General features: G+C 46.8%; 1 protein-coding gene across 1 annotated transcript in view; it reads left to right on the forward strand.

Moving 5' to 3' along the window:
- The first annotated feature begins 1,051 nt into the window (after positions 1-1,051).
- Positions 1,052-24,501, forward strand: part of LOC147732751 (roundabout homolog 2-like) — a 1,033,034-nt gene continuing 1,009,584 nt past the window's right edge. Inside the window, exon 1 of the mRNA XM_086957318.1 lies at positions 1,052-1,214. Within this exon, the coding sequence (XP_086813444.1) occupies positions 1,052-1,214 (163 nt within the window). The remainder of the gene's footprint in view (positions 1,215-24,501) is intronic.

Genomic DNA, 24,501 nt, shown 5'->3' on the forward strand with positions numbered 1-24,501 from the left:
CGCAGTTTGATAATAAACTGGGTCTGTGAGATAAATAAAGACTACATCGTACTTTTTGGAAACATCACTATCCTGAAATGGCGACTAAAGGTATGGTATGCCGATTGTAGCTTCCTTTTTTTCGCGTTTTTGTTATCTACATGTAACAGATATTTGCTTTAAAGACATTAGGTACTTAACGTTAGGATATTATAGTTAAAAAAATTACTAAATATAAAATAAAATAAAAGATGATTAATAAATGATGTTTGAGCATAGTTTAGAGTTGCCTGGAACTGCTCACAATATAAAGCACGTGGGCGAGAAATGTCCATGAATATTCGATATGCACTGTGAATACGGTCTAAACATGCAGAATATAAATAGGGGTGGGCACATAGGTTCCATGAGTTCTCTGAATGAAGTGTAAAATATAAAACAGGGGGGTGTGTGTCGTGTATGGGAGTATTTTTAATGTAAGAATTTGGAGATGTTGGGTACCGCAGAGTCACGGGGTATCTCTGAATCTGGTATATAACAGAAGGCAGAGGTGAGCGAGAAGAGTCCAGAAGTGGCTATGCTTACTAATAATATGAAGCCGATGGATAAGCAAGTTAAAGGTCTGTCCGTGCAAGTAAAAAACACAAAGAAACTGAAATTGATGAACGTTGCATTGGTGTCACTCCTCCCCGAGCTACGCCCCCGCTCTCTAACCCTCATGAAGCAGAATGGGCTCTGCTGTTGTTAGAGAAGCCCTGTCAGTGCGCACCCCCATCCTCCCCCCTTGCCTCCCTGGAGACTGTTATTACTCCAATGATTAAACATTTATTGGCGGTAGCACCTGGTTTCTTCCCCAACGCGCTCTCACGAGACTCTCCATTCAGACACCCACAGAAAGGGAGGCAAAGAGAGAGGGCGAGGGGAGAGACGGACGACCATCGGATAACGTCAGAGGCAGCCAGGAGGGTAACGTCCGTTACGGACTGAGAAGATTCCTAACGGGCCCCGGTAGCAGCTGGTCCGCCAGCTCCGAAGGACTGTGGCAGCCGAGTCGGCGCCGCTGCGTGCTGCCATGCTGCGATACCTGCTGAAGAGTCTGCTGCAGATTAATCTGTTCGCGGACTCCTTGAACGGGGAAAACTCCAATTCGACCGATCTCCTCTACAATCAGAATTCCACTTTCTCCGCTTTCGAAGACGGCCTAATTGACTTCGGCAATATGACAAACTTTAACGGTAAGAGTTTGAAATAAAAGCCTCATGCATAACTAGCGAGATGGGAGGGACTGGGGCCGAAATTTGAACGATAGGAAGAATGTATCTTTATTACAACAGGCGGAGGAGTGACCGACTACCGGGCAGACAGACTGAAAGGCGAATGATGATAGATGCACGCTTACCCGTTTACGGATTATGTTTACAACGCGACATGTCAATAACTCTGTTCATGGTCTTCTTCCTTGCTACATTTCTGACATTGTGCACGTGGTATTTCTAGCATAACAAGCTCTTATTAAAGTAATATAATCATCGTAACTTCTCTTTTCACCTTTTATCTTCTGAAATTGCTGGGATTTCAAACAATGGAGTGTAGAATGAGAGGAGTATACACAGTGCTTTAAATGGGAAAAAATAAGCGCAGGTACTCATTAAAATGCGCTAGAGGTGTAGTGAGTGGGCGGGGCTAAGGGCAGGACATGATGGTACTTAACGACTTCTGTAATAGTTGCAGCACACACCAAAACACATGATAAATGTGGTTATATAAACAAAGCAGGTTAACTCATTACACAAAATGAAAGAGAAATGCAATAATATGTTAACATTTACTTTTTTTGCAATAGTTGCACCTTCTTAATGCCATACTGTTAATTGCTGTTGTTTAGCACGATACTATATATTTTTGAGCAAGTGAGTAGGAAGAAACTGAAAATACCCCCACTTCGAACCAAAGCTCTTATGGCACCAAGCAAATCATCATGACCCTCCCCAGAAGATATCTCTTGTCTCTTCCATCGATCTATCCATTCATCCTTTCATCCAACCATTTACCTGCTGATGTTCACCATTTACCGTTTACATTCTGTTGTCTATTCAGTTTTTCATCCATCATTCAGTTGATTTTCACCATTCCGTCTGTGCACCCTTCATATCCAAACCTATCCATCCCTCCTTAAACCTATCCATTAATCTTTTCACTCATCCATCTCTTTATACACCTTTTCACTCACCCATCAATCCTTTCGCTCATCTATCCATCAACCCTTTCACTCCTTAATACCATCCGCCCTTTCATTCCATCCACCCTTTCACTCAATCCCTCCTTTCACTCATCCATCATCCACCCTTTCATCCATCTCTACCTTTCATTCATCCATCCAATATTTAACTTATCCACCCATCGTCGGCTATTATATCCAATCATCCACCCTCTTTCACCCATCCATTCAATCATCCATCCATTCATCTGCACATCCACCCTTGCTCACTCATTCACCCATCCACTCACTCACTCACCAACCCTCCCTACTTCGTTATTTCGGTATTTATGAACCTTTGTCGCCGAGCAGGCATGTACACACAAAGGGCCACCCATTTTCTTTAAAATACTTCCTGAGGTGTCTTGATTCTTTCTCTCTCATTTTTTTCTTACAAAAAACAGGCTTACAAATGCAGGCAAACAGACAAACATAAGCAGACACACAAAAGATTTTGGTATGTTAAAAGCCATGCTATACTCTCCAGTATGGCTTTTTTAATTGCCACTGCCAGGGGATTGCTAGGATTCCTGTGTTTACACAAATGCAGAGGATAGTGTGAATGTGTTGACAGCACAGGGCCACAATGGACCCCAGAGCTGCCAAGGTTTCAGATTGCTATGTGTGACATTTTCATATTTTCATTGTAATTATGAGTGACATTTCAACGATGTGAGTGACACTTTCTCACTAGCAAAATGAGGGAATCATATAAATATTAAAAAATTACACATTTGAGTCGAGCTGCTGTTTCAGATTGCATGTGTGACATTTTCATAGATTCAGTGGATTTACGAAAGTCAGGCAACAACTAGATGTGTAACACTTAGAGGGGCACATTCTTGCAAGCATAACCATGGTATGAAGTCAATGGAAGTAGACAAATATCAGAAATCGCACTCATTTGAGCAACAAGGAAGTCAAACTCGGCAGCAGGTGCTTTTGAAGCTATTTTTTAATTTCAATAAAAATCAGCACCCTCCACCCCAACCTCAGTTTCAGGTGCGGCCAAACCACATATAATAAAGGGATCTCTGTGACAAAAACAGCAACTCACTGAGCTATCCACATGCAATACAGTACAATACAATATGCCTTTTTGAAGGCGCATTAACCATCTAAGCTACTTATTGGTCAGAGTGCAAACTATCAGTAGAGAAAACTCTGACTTCTCGACAGCGGCAACAATAATCCCATGAGTTATCTCTGACTTAGCAAGTCTAACTGTGCTGAGAAAATAAAGGGTGCTGCTTTGTAGTGTCACTGTCAAGCAGGGATGGTAAACACTTTGCACTACTAATAAATCAGCAAAACTGCTAGTTTAGACAAAACGTAGCGCATATTCAGCATACACAGACAACTCTATTGTGCCTATTTGCAAGGACCTATGCCGTGCTGGAGCCCTAATCATTTTTGGAACAAACAGTTTAAATGTCAGCAGCAGGAGAATATTAAATGATCTCTTTACTGTTGTCTGAACGATCCACCGAGGAGCTGCTGCCTGGCACCGCGGGGATCGCTAGCCTGTCTCTTCTTCAGAGAGTCAGACAGCGAGCCCTGCTGCAGTGTCTCTGCCTCTGCCACCTGCTCCCACTATGAGACTCACAATGGGGTGGTGAGTCTGGGCAGAAGTCGGGTTCTACTGGGCACAGCAATAACAGGAGGAGGTGAGCAGGTGATTGATTCTCAAACACCGGCTTCCTCCTTCAACTCCAGGCAGCAGGGGAATTTCATGGGTGCACTGGGGCCCGGCTGGCAGGCAGGAAATGAAACATCCTGTCACAGCATTGGCATATAAGAAGCAGACCGGCCAATGGAGGCATTTGGCGTTAGGAATGTAGGCGCCTCAATGCAGAAAACAGATTAGCGCTCCAGGGGCCTCTTCGATCGCATTGTCTGGGCATTATCACTCACATCAAGAGAAAGGACGTGTGAGATTCCGCCGCCCTTTTGTCTGATAACATTTATATTCAAAGTGTTACCCTGCACTGACTTACTTTTCACTTGTCACTACCTGAAGTGCGGCGCTTTGAAAATCACACGCGCACACTAGCAGGTAAAATGAATCCCGACCCACCTTTTTCAAGCACAGCATGACGGCGAGCACCGGACAGTTTCCAAAATAGCCCTGCTGAATAGCTCAGCTGGGGCTCTGATGGGTGGGAGGGGGCTGCAGAAGCGGCGCCTCGGCTGGCTGTCAGTGACATGTCCCACTCAGGCTCACCAGCACAGCCACGAGCCTACCTTTTTATGAGTACCGGTACTCTCCTTTTGAAGAAGAGAAGTGCTGGTACTCAAAGTGATACATTTAGGAAGTGCCGGTACTCAGTACCGGTGAGTACCGGCCCATTTAAAGCACTGAGTATACACGACTGTAACTACACTTCATCCTAAGGCTCTGCAGCGTCACCGTCTCTAGTGCTCTCTGTCTGACTCGGTACTCTCCCCGGTGCTCAGAGTCTACCCTAAGCCTTCCCGCAGTCATTCAAAATGAAACGCTCTTTCCTTCCCCAGTGTTTTTGCAATCCCAGCCTGCATGGGGGTTTGTGAGCAGTTGGTCTCCAGAATTTGACCCGGGAGCTCTTTGTCCTCTAGTACAGGGCCCCATAAAGGTGCTGTGCAAGCATGCAGTAAGCTGCGGGCATAGAACCTGCTACGGATATGCGAGTGCTTAATTTGTAGAAAAATAAGCGTTGGAGTTCAATGCTCTGTGGAAGGTTGCATAGTCTGAAATCTACATCATGCCCCTTTAATCCACTTCCACTACCAGACACTCTCCATGACTCCATCCCTTTATCTCACTGGTGCAGTTTCCTGCTTTCTCCCTTTGCTACACTTTTTTGTCTTTCTTTTCCTCAAATATTGTGTGTTTCTCCTTCTCTTACTTTCTGGAAATGTAAAATGAGGAAAAATGAGTGCCGGTTCCCAAAAACTAACCGGAAACCACTTGCTCAAATTAAGCACTTCATGTGAACCTTCTCTCTTCTATAGACTTTGAATCCCGAACTATTAACGGTTGCGTGAGGGAGGGGAGGGGCTGGGCGGGAAGTAGAGGGTACTGTGCTGGATCTCTTCAGGGTCTTTCTCTAGTATTTCACTCCGAGGCTCTCTGTGGTCCCACATAGGTGTGTGCATGGCCTGCCTTCATACTTGGAACTCAGTGTCTGCTTGGTTTAGAAGGAAGGTCTGTGCAAGGTCTTTCCAAGTTTGTCCAGTATTTAGCTAACGTTTTTGAATCCCGAGCACTGACGTGCCTGGTATAGATTTTTAATGAAAGGTCTGCCTCCAGGTTTAATCCTTTAAGGGCGGGTGTATGCATGATCGTCCTACAAACTATTCTATCTTTGAAGACCAGTGTCAGCATACGTAGAGCTTTTAATGGTTTGGGCGGAGGCTCAAATTGTCTGTGCTTGGCATTTCAAATTAGAGATCTCCGTGGTCCTGCAACGTTTCGCTGTATGATCATGCAGGCTCTCTGGAGGGTCAGTACAGGATATGTCTTCCTTATCTGAAGCCAGTGCTCCAGGGGCATGCGCACAGTCTTTGCATAGGTTGCAAATTGTTGCTGCATGGTTAGTGCAGGGTCCCACTTAATCATTTAATTGAGCTTTAAAGCGTCTTTCTTTTTGCAGGGATTTGTTCAGTGTCTCTGCCGAGATAGGGCAGTGCCCGCCTTCAGTATTTAAAATCAGAGCTCCAAGTGTGCAGCATAGTAGGGTCTGTGCAGGGTCTCTTCATGATTTCTGCAGGATTTCTGCAAGGTATGTGCAGCGCATCATTGTGATGTTTGTTTGGTCCCACTTCAATAGTCAAACTTGAAGATCTCTATTTTTGTGCTATGGCTTTTAAGTGCTTCCGTAGCACCCCTTTGGTTATTTCGACTTCGAGTTCTCCATGATTTTGCAGAATGGACTATTTGTAAGCTAGTCGGGCGGGACAGTACGTCCAATGACAACTGACTCCTTTATAGCGTGCAAAAGGCCGTTTTAATGAAACAGGTGCACAACGATCCAAAACCTTGGCTCTAAAAGCCTTGCATACTAAAATAATCTGTCCTCACAATCATTTTGTAACTATCCAAAAGTCGGGCCTCTCCCATACCATAAACAACCCTTCACAAACAAAACTAACCGAAATCCAAACACAACTCTCCTCATTCAACTCTGCATCACAGCCTCATGCCTACCCCAACTATTGCCATCTTGTTCCATTTCTGCAACTCCCCCTGTTTTCCTCCCCTGAAATCTGAACTGGGTTTGAACCTGACCAGCGTTTTGTTGCAATAACTTCAAAACATATGTAAACCTTCCAATGCACCTGTTCATAAAGAGTGACAGCAATACACAGGAAACAGTACACCTAATGTACCTGTATTTTTACATTAAAAACAGTGAGGGTGGGTAGAATAAACCTCCTAAACTCACCCTACCAGCCAAGGTGCCTGTTAATTTAGAATGGCACCTGGCAGATATTAAGCCTGTCCCTAAACTCCTCACTAACCCTGCCCAAGCACCACCCAACTAATCAGGACTGCCCCTTTCCCTTGGACCCTACCATCTGCCCGAAGGTCCATGGGGTGTAGGGCCTTCTGCCCATCCCCGAAAACCCCAATTCTCCCTCACAGACAGAAATGCGAAGCAAAATGGCGTGTGTTGAACCTTGGTTTCCAATGAGCGTATGGCATTTATAACTTCCAGATACTTATTGGTGGCCCTCATGGGGGAGCACACACTACACCTGTCAAAGGAAGGACGCATCACAAATAAACCACACTATCCTCTAGACAGCCTTGGAAAGAGGGGTGGTAGTACATTGTTTCATCTTTGTTAGTGTCTCTTCAGACACGTACAGCTGCTGCTGCTGCTGCTTGCATTGTAACATCTTTTTTCATCATGCTGGTTTTCGAAGGAGCATTAATAGGGCTTTTAGTTTTGTTTTTAAGATTTCATAATGGGCTCAAAACTTTAGCATGATAAGTACTGTTGGCTAAAATGGTAGGATTGGCTGAAGGTGTAAATCATGACATGGACCCACTTGTCAGCTTTATTTGAACGTTTTACAAAGTCGTATACTCCTATTTCATAAACTGCTTGTTTCACACTTAAAATCAAAAGTAAATATGCTCATGTTTTGTGAGGATTCAATCTCTTTCACATCATGTATTAAAAAAAGCTCTGGCAATGCAAATCATTTTGCTTTTTGTGTGCTGCAAAGTTTTATACCGAGCTTCATAACACAATAAAGGTAACCAGTGGACAGCATCAGCACAGCCTTCCCTACCACAAAGAAGTATTAATGGATAGGTTGGAGCAACATAATGAACATCATATGATTCTCTCAGGCATACAGGACAGGAAAACACAGTTAGCAGAAGAGGGAGAGAGAGGAGTTAAAAGGCGTGTACTCTCTCCGTAAAGAGACATAAACATACAATAAATACAAAACTCTTGGAATAAATAGCCAAATCTCATATGGAATTACCATACATTTATGTACTTATAAAGGAAGACAAACCTTCGCCTTTCTAGTGTGCTATGCTTCGTTAGTGTGTTGCATATTTAGTACTGGGAAGCATTTGAAAGTTCTAAAGTTCTAATGTTTACTGATTATTCAGTCTCCTAGTTATGGGTTACCTAGTTTGGCTGAGGTGATATCTCTCAAAATTATATTTATTTTCTACCTTTGTTAAACTGTTAGTCCTATATTGAAATTGTGTGTGGGTAAGCTACAAGCCTGACCTCGTCAGTGTCGGTCGCTCAACCCGCCGCTTGGCTCCTCCAGAAAGTCACCCGGTACCCTGCTGCCGCCGCCTGATCGCATTTGCAGCCTGTCCTCATAGTTCTTAGTTGCCTTTTCCCCCCGCTGTGTTTTGTCCTACTGCTGAAATGAAATGAAATGAAAGTGGGATTTGTAAAGCGCATTACTACCCAAAGGCCTCGTAGTGCTGTGCCCCTGATTGTATTTGTCGCATTTGTGCTCTGCCCCCTGTTTTCGCCCTCTGCTCTAGCGCTTCTGGCCCCGTGCCCCGCTGGTCCACCCCGCTCCCTGCTGCTGCTCCCCTGCGGCCCCGCCCCCTCTCCTTCTGTTTTCCTCTACCCTCTCCCATTCGCCATCCCGCTCCCACCTCCCAGCTGCTCCTCCCTCTCACTGGGTACTTAGGTAGTGGCCGTGCGACGGGGAACTGTGACCTAGCCTGACCTCGTCAGTGCCGGTCGCTCAACCCGCCACGTGGTTCCTCCAGAAAGTTACCCGGTCCCCTGCTGCCGCCGCCTGATCGCATTTGCCGCCTTTTTGTTCCCCACTGTGGTTTGTACTGCTGCCCTGATTGTGTCCTTGTAGTTTCCCCCGCTGTGATTGCCGCCGTTTTTCCCGCTGTGCTTCTGTACTGTCCTTATAGTTCTTAGTTGCCTTTTCCTCCGCTGTGTTTTGTCCTGCTGCTGTGCCCCTGACTGCATTTGTCGCATTTGTGCTCTGCACCCTGTTCTTGCCCTCTGCTCTAGCGCTTCTGGCCCCGTGCCCCGCTGGTCCACCCCGCTGCTGCTCCCCCGCGGCCCCGCCCCTTCTCCTTCTGTTTCCCTCTACCCTCTCCCATTCACCACCCCACTCCCACCTCCCAGCTGCTCCTCCCTCCTCCCGCCCCCAACTCTCCATTTATGGCAGAGTCCGCGCGCGCGCGCAGCGAGCACGCGGAGCGGGCGCGCCGAAGGAGCGCCAAAGGCAAGCCCGTCTGCACCCGTCCACGCCTGGCCCGCGCCGTCGCCAGGCCACACAACGGAACTATGACGCCGCCACCCTCAACGCACTCAACACCGGCCGAACACCAGCCTGCTACTAAGCCACCAAGAGGCGCACCCACGGACCCATCACCTGCCAAACCTGCAAATACACCTGCCACCGGCCCAACACCACACCCGCCAAGCCTAGCACCAGCAGCAACCACCTCAAGTGCATCCTGCTGAACACCCGCTCCGTCCACAGACACGCAGTCGAAATCTGGAACCTGCTCGACACAACAGCACCAGACGTCGCCTTCCTTACGGAAACCTGGATGAACGCCTTCTCAGTGCCCGACATCGCCATCGCCATCCCGGACGGATACAAGATCACCCGGAGGGACCGCGTCAAGAAGACGGGAGGAGGCATCGCCATCATACTCAAGGACACCATCCGCATCACGACCAGCCACGATGACACCTTCAACGCCGCCGAGCACCTCCACTTCAAGATACACACCGACCCCAAGACCACACTCAGAGGCACCCTCATCTACAGACCCCCGGGACCACGCACACGATTCAGCGAAGACATCACAGACTTCATCAGCCCGCATGCCCTCCCCTCCACCGACTACATCCTCCTAGGGGACCTCAACTTCCACCTGGAGAACAACATGGACAGCAACACCACCACCCTGCTAGACAGCCTCGCCAACCTCGGTCTCAAGCAACTGATGAACACCCCCACTCACTACGCCGGCCACACACTGGACACAGTCTTCTCCTCCAGCAAGTACATCTCCTTCAGCCACTCCACCGGACTTCACCGGACTGACCACAGCTGCGTCCACTTCAGCTTCAGAATAACCACGACCCACCACCACCCGCAACAGGTCCCTCACAGGAGCTGGAACAAGATTACCACCGACCAGCTCACCGCCTCCCTCAGCCAGAACCCTCCCGCCAGCACAACGGACCCCAAAGAGGCAGCCAGCAACCTCATACAGTGGATCACTAACTGCGCAGACGACCTCGTACAACTGAAGACCCCTCCCAGCAGACACAACAGCAAGAAAACCCCGTGGTTCACCGACGAACTAAAGAGCTCCAAGAAGAACTGCCGCACCCTCGAGAAAGCCTGGCGCAACAACCAGACCACCGACAACAGGACAGCCCTCAAGCACGCCACCCATAAACACCACCAGCTGATCCGCTCCACCAAGAAGACAGCATTCAAAGAACGACTGGACAACAACGCCCACAACAGCAAGGAACTCTTCTCCATCGTCAAAGAGCTCTCCAACCCCAGCGCCGGAAACAACAACATCACCTCCTCGCAAGACCTCTGCGACTCGCTCGCCTTGTTCTTCCACCGCAAGATCGCCGAAATACACAACAGCTTCGGCGCTACAACCACGCACCCAACCACCGAACCCACGCCACCCACCGCCACCCTCTGCGCATGGATCCCAATCCACACCGAAGACACCAGCCGCACAATGAACACCTTCCACTCCGGATCTCCAACCGACCCTTGCCCCCACCACGTCTTCAACAAGGCCGACTCCATCATCGCCCCCCAACTCCAGGACATCATCAACGCCTCCTTCAACACCGCCACCTTCCCGGAATGCTGGAAGCACGCCAAGCTCAGCGCCCTCCTGAAGAAACCAACAGCGGACCCCACCGACCTCAAGAACTTCCGCCCCATCTCGCTCCTCCCTTTTCCGGCCAAAGTCATCGAGAAGACCGTCAACAGACAGCTTGCCGCCTTCCTCGAGACGAACGGATCCCTCGACCACTCGCAATCCGGCTTCCGAGCCAACCACAGCACCGAGACCGCCCTCATCGCAGCAACTGACGACATCAGATCCCTCCTCGACAACGGGGAAACAGCGGCCCTCATCCTCCTGGACCTCTCCGACGCGTTCGACACCGTCTGCCACCGCACCCTAGTGCAACGCCTCAGCAACATCGGAATCCGAGAAAAGGCACTGGAATGGATCATCTCGTTTCTCGCCGGAAGAACCCATAGAGTCCGCCTCCCCCGTTCAGATCCGAGGCCACCGAAGTCATCTGCGGCGACCCACAGGGATCATCGCTCAGCCCCACCCTCTTCAACGTCTACATGAGCCCCCTCGCCGCCATCGCACGCCAACACAACCTCAACATTATCTCCTACGCCGACGACACCCAGCTGATCCTCTCCCTCACCAACGACCCAGCCACCGCCAGAACTAGCCTACACGAAGGGATGAAAGACGTCGCCGAATGGATGAACAAAAGCCGACTGAAACTGAACTCAGACAAGACGGAAGTCCTCATCCTGGGATCATCGCCCTCCGCCTGGGACGACTCCTGGTGGCCGCCTGCCCTGGGCACCACTCTCAAGCCAACGGACCAGGCACGTAACCTGGGCTTCATCCTGGACTCCTCCCTCTCGATGACCAGACAAGTCAACGCCGTCTCATCATCGTGCTTCAACACCCTGCGCATGCTCCGCAAGATCATCCGATGGATCCCCACCGAAACAAGGAAGGTGGCCACCCAGGCACTCGTCACCAGCTGACTGGACTACGGAAACACCCTCTACGCAGTAACCACAACCAAACTTCAGAAGAGACTCCAACACATCCAGAACGCCTACGCACACCTCGTCCTCGACATCCCCCGCCACAGCCACATCTCCAGCCACCTGAAAGACCTGCATTGGCTCCCCGTCAGCAAGAGGATCACGTTCAGACTCCTCACCCACGCACACAAGGCTCACCACGACCTGGGCCCCAAGTACCTCAACAACCGCCTGACCTTCTACACGCCCACCCGCCAGCTACGGTCGACCAGCCTCGCCCTCGCCGCCGTTCCACGCATCCGCAGAGCCACAGCCGGTGGAAGATCCTTCACCTACCTGGCAGCCAAGACATGGAACTCTCTCCCCTTCGGCTAACCCAGGACCACCTCTCCTTCAGGAAGCAACTGAAGACCTGGCTGTTCGAGCAGTAGAGGACCCCTCCCCCCCAGTGCCTTTAGACCCTTCCCGGTGAGTAGTGCGCTATACAAGTGTATTGATTGATTGATTGATTGATTGATTGACAAGTATTTTTGTAGGGTCTGCCTACAACAATATTAAAAAAACGGAGGGTTGAGCAATCAACCCTTATTTTTCCATCAAAATGTATCAGAGCTCGCATACTGCCCCTACTGGGTAAGGCTCCTTCCTCTGGACTAAGGGTATCTCAAATCAAAGAAACGTTCCCAGGTTAAAAAGGCATTTAAGTAGATTCAACATAGCTTTTGATTTTTCATAAGATGGGGCAACAGCAGTAGAAACATCTTTTCTACATGAAACTTGGGCAGAAACAGATTCCCTCCTGCATACGATAGAAACAGTTCAGAGAGCAGTAGTGAACACTCTGTCACAGGACAGGTACAAATCGGCAGCAGCAGCGCAAACTTTGCTTTCACACCGAACAAGGAACAGCATGAATGAATGAATGAGGTGGATCTTATAAGACGCAACTTAGGCCACGGGCATCAAGGCGCCAGCCACAGCAAAGTGGACAAAACAGACAGACACAGAAGTCTTTCAGCACCAAGTCCAGGATCCACAGATAGGCCGCCCGGAAAAGCCAGGTTTTCAGTTGTTTGCGGAAAAGCCCCGGCAGAGGTTGGGAGGCCAGTTCTGGAGGAAGGGAATTCCAGAGTTTGGGTGCCAGAGTGGGAAAGGCTCTGCCTCCCCATCTAGCTTTTGCAAATCTCGGAACAATAAAGAGGTTTTTAGAGGAGGAGCAAAGCACTCTGCTAGGACGGTAAGGCTGAAGCAGGGAGCTGATACCTTCAGAGCCATAGCCCAAGAAGGCCCCATGGGCAAGAAAAAGAAGTTTAAAGGATATCCTAACCTGGACAGGAAGCCAGTGGAGGTCTTTCCGGACCTGAGATATTGAGGCAAGCGAGGGAGATCCAAGACCACCCTAGCCGCGGCGTTCTGTACCATTTGAAGGCGATGCACAGCAGATTTGTTCATACCCACATAAAGCACGTTACAATAGTCTAGTCTCGAAGAGACCAGAGCCACCGCAGCTTGCTTCCGGGCATCCGGAGAAAGATAGGAGGCAATCTTTCTGAGGATCCTGATGATACCACAGCAAGTAGACACAGTCCTACTGACTTGAAGGTCAAAGGAGAGAGTGGCATCAATCAGGACCCCCAGATTTCTGGCCGAATGAGAGGGGACAGGACAGTCCCAGAGGGAAGGCGGCCACCAGTCGCTAGACCAGATGTCCTGACTCCCCCCGAAGATCAGGCCCTCCGTTTTATCTCCATTAAGTTTGAGAAAATTCTGGATCATCCACTGGGAGACTGCTTCCGTACATGATCAAAACTAAGAGGCAGACTCAGCCACCGATTGGGTGAAAGAGACCAGAATTTGGGTGTTGTCAGCGTATGACAACACCTCCAAGCCAAATGATCTCACAACCGAGGCAAGGGGGGTCACATAAATGTTAAACAATAGGGGACTTAAAGCAGACCCCTTAGGTACCCCACATTGCACAGGCATTGGAAGGGACAGAAATTCACCCAACTTGACTCGTTGCTCCCTTTGATGGAGAAAGGAAGTCAGGAGACTGAGTGCCGAGCCTCCAACCCCTACCTCCCCCAGCCTGGAAACCAAGACCGAAGGGGACAGGGTGTCAAAGGCCGCCGTGAGGTCGAGAAGGACCAGAAGAGTGGTATGGCCCATGTCAACTTTAGTCCGAATGTTATTAGCAACGTCAGTGAGGGTGGATTCTGTGCTATGTGCACTATGAAAGCCAACCGCCAATTTCCATGAGGAGGGAAAGATTCCCTCAGTAATAGCCCGGTTCATCACCTCAAGGAGGGGGGAACAATAACCTCCCTTCACGATTTCAAGATTTTTAGAGGACATGGGTCCAGAGGAGAGCCTGACTTGATGTTATCAAGGAGGTGATTTAAGCTCTCATAGGTGAGAGGAGGAAATCAAGAAGACTAGATGCGGATTCATTATTAACCTGCTTGAAGTTGCGTCTGAGTTCCCCTGTCTTAGTATTAAAGGGGGACAGTGAAGGGTAGGAGAGGTTCAAATCGAAAGGTACTGCCAGATGGTCTGACCAAGCCAGAGGAATCGGAGTTCCTATCTTAAGCCTGATATCATTTGAGAAGATGCCATCGAGCGTATGGCCTGCCAGATGGGTGGAACCGGCCACGAGCTGGATCAGGCCAAATGCGGCTAAGGATTCCACCAGGGAAGCAGTGTCACTAGAACTAACATTTTCAAAATGAAAATTGAAGTCGCCCAAGAGAGTGAATTTGGGCCTATCAAGAAAGGGTTCAAAGAGATTCATCAAATCCTGGGTAAATGAGGATCTAGGACCCGGAGGCCTATAACACAGAATACCTGAATAGGAAACTGTGGCAGTGGAGTTTATGGAGAAGTATAATGCTTCAAAAGGGTCAGAAGGGGTAGATAGAAAGTCATTGCAGTAGCATAGCAAGCTTGCCTCTCACAGAACACAGCAAGTGCAATCCTCCATTTCCTGCAGAACATGTCAAACAGGACAGATTAGTACAATATTTAATTCCTCACTGAACTTGTGCTGTCAATGCAAGAGTGATATATAGGTCTCGGAGCGATCTCTGAAAAGGGTTTTTAACTCAAGGAGAGGTACGTATAAAGTAGATGAGCTAGTTAATTTATGAAAACCCCCTCTCTATATAGTGTACCACAATGGGGCATAATGTGCAGAGAGGTCAGAGAGACCCTTATTAGTTGACATAGGCAAAGTAGATAATACTAATGCTCTATTTTGTGGTAGTGTAGGCTGATCAGGGGGTAGCAATAAGCATTTGTTGTACTCACAGAGACAAGAAATTAAACACACACTCAAGAATGAAGTTGAGACCTTTTATTTTAAAAAAATAGCAAGTCTTTTCTATTTATATGCTGAACCAACAACTTCAATGACAGGTAAGCCTGTAATACGTTTTAGCAATAAGCAAGGTAAGTACAAGCAATATACAATTGTGCGCAATTATGCACAATGTTATCCTATGGAAAAAACCTAGAATGCAAAAAATCACAGTGCAGTAGAACTTAGGGATTCACTTGCGAGAATTCGAGTGTTAGGGAGCCAGGGTCCATAGTTCTACCAATAGTTTATCGGGAGCGTCACAGATTCGTCCAGGAGCAAGGTGCTGGGAAGAAGGGGGGCCACGCAAAAACAGGCTGCACAGGGGGACTTTTAGATAAGTCCAAGGGAACTCAAACAAGTGTAGAGGTCGTAAGGGCCTGGGGATGATGGGAGCAGAAAGGTTTCCCAGGCCAGTGGGGCTAGGTGCAGAGTAAACAGATAATCCAAGCTCTGGTGCGGAAAAGTGCAACTCACGGTCAGGGGCAAACACCTCAGAGGGGCTGGTGCAGGATGGCTGGGCCACTCAGCGAGTGGGTCTCAGGACAGCTGATGTCTGATGATGGGTGCTTGGTCCTCAGGCAGCTGGAGCCCAGCTTGAACTCTTGTAGCCTGTCTTGGGTTGCAGGGCGTCCTGTAACCCGGGGTTAGTGCTACTCGGCTCCGGGAGATCCTGGTATCTCCAAACTTGGTGAGAAGGCAGAGTTCAGCCTTAAGAGCTGATGTACCTTCTCCTGGGCAGTTGTGGCATTGGTGGGGCAGGGGAGCTGCAAGTCGAGAATTCAGACTCTGCGGATGAGGGTGCCTTCGATGCAGGGGAGTTTCTCCTCCACTCCAAGGGAGATCTTAGACAATTTAGTGAAGTGCTGGAGGGTCCCAGGGGTTGGTAGAGGTCTCTCAGCAGCAGAACGAGACAGGTTTCTGCGATTGTTGAGTCTTTGGGCTGCAGGCAGGGTTTTGTGCTAAAATCCAGCCCAGGCTCTTTGTTCTTGGGGTCAGCTGCTCTTCTTTTCTTCAGAGTCACATAGTGCTTGGCTGGGCTGCCGCCAGGGATTGAACCGTGAGCCACATGCCCTGAAGTCAGCCGCCCTGGCTGCTGCACCACACCTCTCCAAGGTGAGAAGATATTTCTCCTCATTACGCCTGGGTCTGGGAGGCGTATCATTTTGACCCATTCCCAGGTTTATAATTCTTTGTAAATCTAGGAATGTGCCAAAGTTCGTGGGTGGATGAGTGGGAACGCACACACTCCAACCATGGAATACCTCCCTGCCGCAAGTTAATGCATGGCAGCAAAATGCGGTGCCTTGTGTTACTTTGGATTTACAAAACCACGCAGAGCCACACAAGGTGACTTTGGGTGGCTTGGTAAATGCCACTTAAAGGATTGCGTTGCCTTGTGTCACCTTGCAATACGCAAGTGCTTTGCAAGCCCTTTCCAAATCTGACCCCTGCCTTCTACTACTGAGGAGAGTTTATCTTTGTTCTGCCAGATGCGTATTCGAATTATTTAACACCGCACTGAAATTGAAACGGATTACTGTCTCACGAAGGAAACAGTCAGTGACCGCCCCCTAGCCTCCACTCAAGGTAAATGCAGATTTACATTACTCACTGTACAGGCAGCCCGCTGTTTACTGAGCCTATCTAAAAGGGCCTTGCTTTTTTCGATGTTCTTATCTCAGCTTTTTAACATTTTGCTACACTTGGTAAATACAGCTAAACGATTATTTTTATTCTGAAATAACCTGGTGCTATTGACTTTCGGAAATATGACCTTGCTGAAACCGCTTAGGTTTGAAATACATGCAATTTTGTTGGTATTGGTTTACAGTCAATTCTTTTATAATGTATAATGTAAAAAGATGTTAGAATGTATTATTATTCGCAGATCCATATGAATTCCATATGTAATCTAAACAAAACTTTTCCGATAGAGCTTAACAATCACTTTTCTCACGAAAGTTTAATTCACAATCTGGGACTCCACAACTATTGTGGAGAAAACATGTAGTTTAATCAAAAGTTGTAAGTACCCTTAGTGCAAATGGTAGCAGTTTTTTTTAATAAGCCTCTGATATACAAATACTATTTGAGTCCGCACAGCACCTGTTCTAGTGTTATGATGTTCCCTCCTGAGGAAACACTGGGGGGATATATTTACTAATCTTTCAAGAAACACAAGGCAGCAAGTGCTCTCTCCTTGCACTGGTGAACTGTGTGCTGTCTAGCGCCAATGCAAACACCCTTGCACCAAAGCACAAGGGTGCCTTTGTTACAGGCAGGATTGTTTTTCTGCAGGAAAGGACACCATCCTGTACAAAAATAATCTGCAGAGATATTGTACTCGTTCTATGTGTGATGAAGAGTAATGCATCACGCATAAGAAAGAGGAAGTAACAAGGAGAAATAAAGATATTTCTCTTTGCTACGCTTCACTGGGGAAGGCATAGCATTTTGGCGCATTCCTATGTTTACTAGCTTTAGTAAATCTCAGAATGTGCAAAATCCATGGGGGACTGCATGAGAATGCCCATGCTCCACCCATGGAACGCCTCCCAGATTGAAATGTAACGTAACACAGCCGAAGCTGCTGCACTGTGTTACACTTCTTTACAAAACCACAAAAGGCAGCACAAATTGCCCCTTATGTGGCTCTGTAAGTATTACTGTATCATTTACGTTGCCCTTGTGTACAAAGCAAAGGCTTGCTAAATCTGGGCCTTCATAACTAATGACTGAGCAATCACCCATAATAGTGTGCAAGTGACAGTGTGAGATTCAAAGTAATGTTCTCTGGGCTGCAGGCATCTCTGCATTTATGTGCGTAACCACTGATGTCCAAACATTGCAACAGATGTTTGGCATTCTGAAGTGTCGACTCCAAGTGGTGAATTCTGGATATGGTGTACTGGCTTGAGCTAAAATGCACAGGTAATTTCTGTCTCTCTTTTTTTCTACCCATCCTCATTCCTCTTCTCTCTTTTCATCTCCTTTCATTCATCAACCGTTTCTCCCCAATTTCTACCTCATGTTGCTTTCTAGTTTTAGTTCTCCTTATGTCTGCAGTTTGTCATCCTCTCTGTGATACCCTCTATCCATCTGTATTTTTCTGTAGCTATGTCTCCCTTACTCCCCATTCTCTTTCTCTTTTACCACCCCTTCTAGCTCTCTCTCCTTCCCTTTTATCTCTGTTTCTCTCCTATTCTCATCCTCTCTATCCTATGTTTCTACCCAGTTATCTGCCCAGTTGACCTGCAGCCTTGCCTTGGAGGATTGGAACTTTATCTAGAGCTTTGTCCACACCTTTAGCCAGCCCCTCATTCCAAAGGGGCATCTTCACAGAGTGTAGTCCAAAAGCTGCAGACAGGTGTAATGGTCTCAGGGTTGCTGTGCACAGCATCGCACATCTATCAATTAAGGCAAGTAGTACAAATGAGTTGAGGGAAACATGACTGATTCTAATCTGACAGGCCACATGTTTCGATGAGACCCTGAAGCTGTGGGCACACCGCTGCTTCTATCACTTTGCTAGCTATTGGAAAACTGGTATGGGACAATAGTTTAGGGGTGCGCCAGATGGCACCTTTGATATTTGCAACAGTTGTATACCGACAGTAGCTCCTGCTTCCACACTCAATGTGTCCATGAACTGTATATCATTTGTTTGATAAAATGGCCTATGTCAACATTTCCATGGCCACAGTTTAATAATTGTGTAGGGGGTATGATGATCAACCAATGTTTCCAAGATAAGTTCAGTCAACTGAGTCCAAGTCTTTAAGGTACGGAGTTTTGAAGGGGGTCCCTTTCATTGTCATGGTCAATAAGGGCGTTTGGAATGTCTTTGTATATTACAGATGTTACAGACAGATTTATCTTCTGCCCGGAGGTACCATCCCACCCAGACAGACAGTAGTCCATTCTATTTAGATATGACTGAGACCCTGCAGCCATTGTATGCTGAAAGGAACCACAGTCAGGGCTGTTCCCTTTAAGGTACAAAAACATTCTTGGACGGTTTTGACAACCAACCACCAAACCTTTAACACTTTTTTTGGTTTTGAAAAACAAACCCCCCAAGTGGGAGTATTGAAAAGCAAAAATCAAATGATCCCCTCACATTGGGAGTTTTCTCCCAGTGTATGGGGGTCATTATATAATTTTGTGTGTGTGCCATGTTTTTCCTGGTGGTGATGGACAGAAAAAACAAATGAGACCATCCACTTTAAATTGAGTGAGGGGTGTGATAGCTTTATTCCAAAAGCCCTTACTTTGTTTGGTCCTCAGAGGTAGATTTCCATCGACTGAGCAAGGCAGGGGCCTTTGTTAAGAGAAAGATGACAGTTCACCCATCTCTAAATGAGGCGGTGTCTTGCTCGGCCTTTCAGATAAATCAGAATCTCCCACAAATTCCACTTCCACACGGTAGCTCAAACACAGCGAAGCAAAACATAAAACACAACCATACCTAGAAAAGGGTTTCACTTTACAAAATGCAAAGACTCTTTTTAGAATAAGGCTTGGGGTTTTATTTATGCAATGCTCTTTAACAGAAAGGTTTCCCAGACGTCAAATGAACGACATTCAAATGTATATGGAGATATATATTTATATGCAAGCAGTAATAACACACTTGGTAAATTCAACAGTTAAATGCATGAATAATAACATGAAATACAAGCAGCAAATAATATGAGATAAAACTGAAGCAAATAATATGGGATGTCCTGCAAGAGATATTAATTAAATACATCAAATGATTACTTTGGATGTGCACTCTGACTCATTCACACATCACAAAGGAAACACCTGAAATGATCAAAGCCACTGGCCACACATCACAAAGGCAAAAATCAAAACTCAATACTTCACCTGGTGCAAACACTGCATCTTAGCCCACTCCTGACCGGGAGATTTAACAGCCGGGGATAAGAGTTTCAGCAACCAGGGTTCCGATGTACTGAAGTAGACGCGTCCGTCCCCATTCGGAATCCAAAATCCCGGTTTCAAAGTCAACAACCCTCAGCTTTATAATCTCAAAACATACACTAAAAGGTTCAAGAGTCTTCTTCTCTGTGCCAAGGAAACATACTGGTACTGGTCAGCTTCCAGGCAAGCATTCCACGGCAAGAAGGGGTTCCCACGTTCCCTCTACATTTTCACATGTTCCAGCCTTTAGCTTGACAAACTTATGAAAGCCTCCAGGGTCTATTAAAGAATCTCTCACAAAACAATCCTTGAATGTGATTAACCCAAACAACTTGCAAGCCTGTCTGTGCAGAAAACCTCAAGCAAGGTATAGACAGAATTCAGGATGACATGAGGCTATGCCAAAGCCAATAGTAAGCACTTAATAATACTTGCCAATGTACAACACAATGCACATTTGTGCACCACTGCTCATAAGACTGCACTTTGAGACCAAAAGGTACATTCCACACATCTCTTTCATGCTTTCAAATGCACATCCCACACATTCTGTTCTTGACAAAGCTGTTCTACTGTGTGACTGCAAGATTATAAGAACAAGACCTTCAATAGAAACAAGGCATATGCAGGACATCCTACGTTCATGCCAGGATAAAATAACACACCAAAGTCAATTGAAATGATGGTAGTCAAAGGTCATCACGTGGTTACAGACCACAAGAGTGCCTCTAGCACTGCAGGCGGGTTGACTATCAGTTTGGTGAACTGGGTATTCAGTCATGTTTGTACTGAGGGTCTTGTCCACCAAATTCTAATTCAATCCTTAAGTTTTGAAAAATGTGATCACTTCTATATATTATTCTAATGAGGAGGGGTTAGACATTTAGAAACAAGTGGGGTTGGTAAGTGCTTTCAAAAGTCAAAACTATTATTATCTTCCGCTGTAAACTGTCATAAAATACTTTTTTAAATCTCTGAACATAATTTTTCACAACACAATATCCAATCTCCTATAAACCCTTCTTTATATTTTCATATTCTTTTTTTCACATTTATTGTCTTACGTTCTGTGCTTTGTCTTGATGTTTTGATCTCGGGTGAGGACTATCTTGGCCTATATGGTGGGATAATTGTGGCATTATGAAGTTGATTGTGGGTTTCTGCTGTTTCCTTAAAATTTCATAACCTGTCTAAGATTGACTTTAGGGGGAAACGGGAGTGTAAATGTGGCCAGAACTGGTGCAGAAGAGATGTGAGAGGATATATAGAGCTAAGGGTGTCACCTCTGGGTCAGAAGACCTACGTTTTTCTCCTAGCTGGAAAGCTTCAACGTTTTCTTTGATTATGGGTAAAATAGTGATGATACTAGGCCATATAAAAGAAAAAAACTATGTACAACATAAAAATATGCATAGAAATTGTTGGACACTCTGCTATTATATCCAGGCATGATTCAAGAAGACATGACATTCATATTGTGCCATTGGAGATATCACTCAGTAGAGCAAAGTCTCATTAAGGATGCACATTTTTAAAGTCATGAGCGACATCTAATGGGTTCTGTTAGTAGACTTTCACGGACGTTGTTGAAAACTCCGGGCCTCATCTATGGCATTTTGGCATAGAGCAGAGCTGCAAGGTACCTTGCTGACTGCCCTATGCTATGCCAAAGGAAAAGGGCAGGAATGCACAGTTTTTAAGTGGTGCATTCCTGTTCTTTCTGCCTGCGCTGGTGCAGTTTTGACAGCCTAGCGCCAATGTAGGCTTCCTTGCACCATGAAAGGTACACTTGGAGCAGCAAAACTGTGGAATTCTCTGCCCAATAAATTCCATTCCATAGAAACTGAGACCCTCTTTAGGAAAATGGTTAAAAACTGTCTCTTTGCGGCGGACTAGGGTCCGGAGACCGGGTCTCTTTTTCCTTCTGCTGCAGCACTTCTGATCTCTTTAGCGCCGGGACACCTCTGTTTAAGGTAGCTGTTGCGCTTTACAAGTATCCGTATTTTTAATATTATTATTAAGGGTGCCTCCATTGCTTTTCTGCGTCGCCTCACTTAAAATCTCCCTCCAAAACCCCAGAAATGAAAAATAAAATGGTAATTTATTACCATTTTGTATTTCATCTCCCGTCTTGAACAGAGCGTCAGGACGGGGCGGCTGCTAAGTGACAGCAGCAGGTAAGAAGGTGGGCTTGCTATGCACTGTCTAAAGAGCGCATGTCTTTATGGCCTGCAATCTAGCGAAGGCCAGCCACACAAGCACACTTTAAACATCTCTAACCCAGCTGCCTTAAGACAGCTGGGTTAGAGCAAGTGCAGTCCTCCAGAACGCTGTGGAGCGCTGAGTTAGGCTGCTCCCTCCAATCAACCATTAACAATAATGGGGTAACCAGGTAACCCTCAGAATCTAGGTAGGTATGCTAGCAAACAAACAATGGTTCTGTTGGGAATCTCGTGTAAAAACACTTGTGTATTAAATACGTGTTATATCATTACATTGATGACTAAATGATTATAAAGAAACAAGCACAACACACCTCAATTCAGAGAAATACATTTTCCTTATAGAATTTTTACTGTTTAGTAATATACGTAAATAACTGGCTGTCCAATATGCAGGACTACAAGAAACAGTGTGATAGGTGATGTTATTGGTGAACGGTCGTGATCAGTGACCAGGTGCTGTACATAGGTAACATAATTAACACACTTATTTACAAATATGGACTGTATTTTACAAGCGGGTCCAACATAAGATGCATAAACCCCACAGGCTGTAATTTTTCCTTGTTTGAGTTGGGGAGTTGCATGGACAAGTTGATCTGGCAAGGTCAAAGTTTCGACCCTAGTGATTAGTGCAGATTCATAATCATCAGTGGCCGGTCTTCATCAGAACGGTGGGAGGGTGGGACAGCCTGTGAATTGAAGATTGGAATCAGAAAGGTGTGTGTGTATTATGCATTTACTAATAACTAGGAGAGCAATATTGACTGTATGCTTACCTAATGATTCGGGTGGAGTAGCACAATGAATTAATGCTACTGTCTGAAGGTGTCAGCCGACACCTTACACTCACATCAAAGGGTATTCTGTAATAAATGTAGAGAGAGCGTACATCTTACTAGTGGTGTAAGTCAAGCGTGGGTCTCTAGAACAGCCCAGCATCACTCGTGCACTCTGTGTTTACTCCAGAAACCACAGGACACACGTTGCTGGTGAGTAGGTCTATTTATTCTAATACTCGGGAGAGCGCTGGGAAACATGTCCGAACTGTGTCCCAGCCGCGTACTCAATCACCCACAAAATGGCGACCACGCTCCACGTCATTACGCAGCCGCATAACAATTGGAGCACTACACTACATACCTTCCTCTTTTATATTTACAATTAAGGAAAACAATGTCTCACAGTCTATCAGCCACCCGGCTGTTTACCTTCTCTCATTTCATAATCTCTGTACCTTGCTGGTCTTACCACTATCCTCCCCGACCGGGTGCGTCTCACCGGGGTAAAAGAGTGACTCTCCGGACTCTCTCCATATGAGGGTGTTCCCATTCTCCTGGCTGCCAGGGGAGTTTCTCTCCTCGGAATTTGGCTAGGGCTCCCGTGGAATTCCGTGTCTACTGGGTTGTCTGCTCCTTCAAACTCTGCTTCCTCTCCCCCTCATCCTCGAGTTCCTTTCCCCTTCCTGTGACGGGACACTGTCCTCCGGTCGGTTCTGACTCCCTTGGAGTTGTGGTTCTTCTTCTCGGGCCCACTGCAAAATCTTATTGCATTTTGACATTCGATCCTGGGACCATGTTTTTCCATCACTTAGCAGCGCAGCCCTGTCGTACACCTCCTTCACTTGCAAAGGCTTACTGAATTTACTGTCTCCTTTTCTTTTCAATTGGGCCAATTTGACTCTGACCCATTCTCCTCTTTTCAAGTTTGCCTCCTTCACATTCCTCCTCTTGTTATAATGCTCAGTGTATATCCTCTGGGCCTTTTTCAAATTACGATGGACAACTGCAGGGGATCATTTGCTCATGATGGTGCGTTCCTTCTATGCTAGGTTATCTTTCGTGAAAGGGTCACGTCCTCTCAGAATTTGGAAGGGACTGTAGCCTGTGCATGTTGGGGTGATTCTGTATGCCCATAGGGTACTCTTTACTTCTTTTTCCCAGTCCTTTCCCGCTCCTATTGCTGCTTGATTGGATCCCATTATGACTCGGTTGAACCTCTCGGCCAGTCCGTTGCCAGCCAGGTGATAGATGGATGTGTGTTTTATCTTGATGCCATTCCTTTCCATGTAGTTGTTCCATCTCTCTGAGATGAATTGAGGTCCATTGTCACTCAATATGGAGCGGGGGATGCCTTCCCTAATGAAGGTAGCAGTGAGGAACTGTAGCACTCTCTCTGTGTCCATGTCTTCTTGGATGTCTATTTCTGGCCACTTAGAATACCTGTCTATGAGTACTACTACATACTTTTGTACTCCTTGTGCGTCCAGCACTGGACCCAGGATGTCAATGGACAACTCTTCCCATGGGTTTGCGGGGCTGTCAAATTTCCCCAGAGAGGGGCGCATCAAGGTTTGTGACTTGTCAGCCCCTTGGCACTTTCCACATTCCTGGACATATTTTTCGATCATGCTGTCCATCGCTGGCCACCAATACGTCAACTTTGCTCTCGTTTTTGTCTTTACAATG

This window comes from Lissotriton vulgaris, chromosome 2_1 (genome assembly GCF_964263255.1).
Source record: "Lissotriton vulgaris chromosome 2_1, aLisVul1.2, whole genome shotgun sequence".
NCBI lineage: Eukaryota > Metazoa > Chordata > Amphibia > Caudata > Salamandridae > Lissotriton > Lissotriton vulgaris.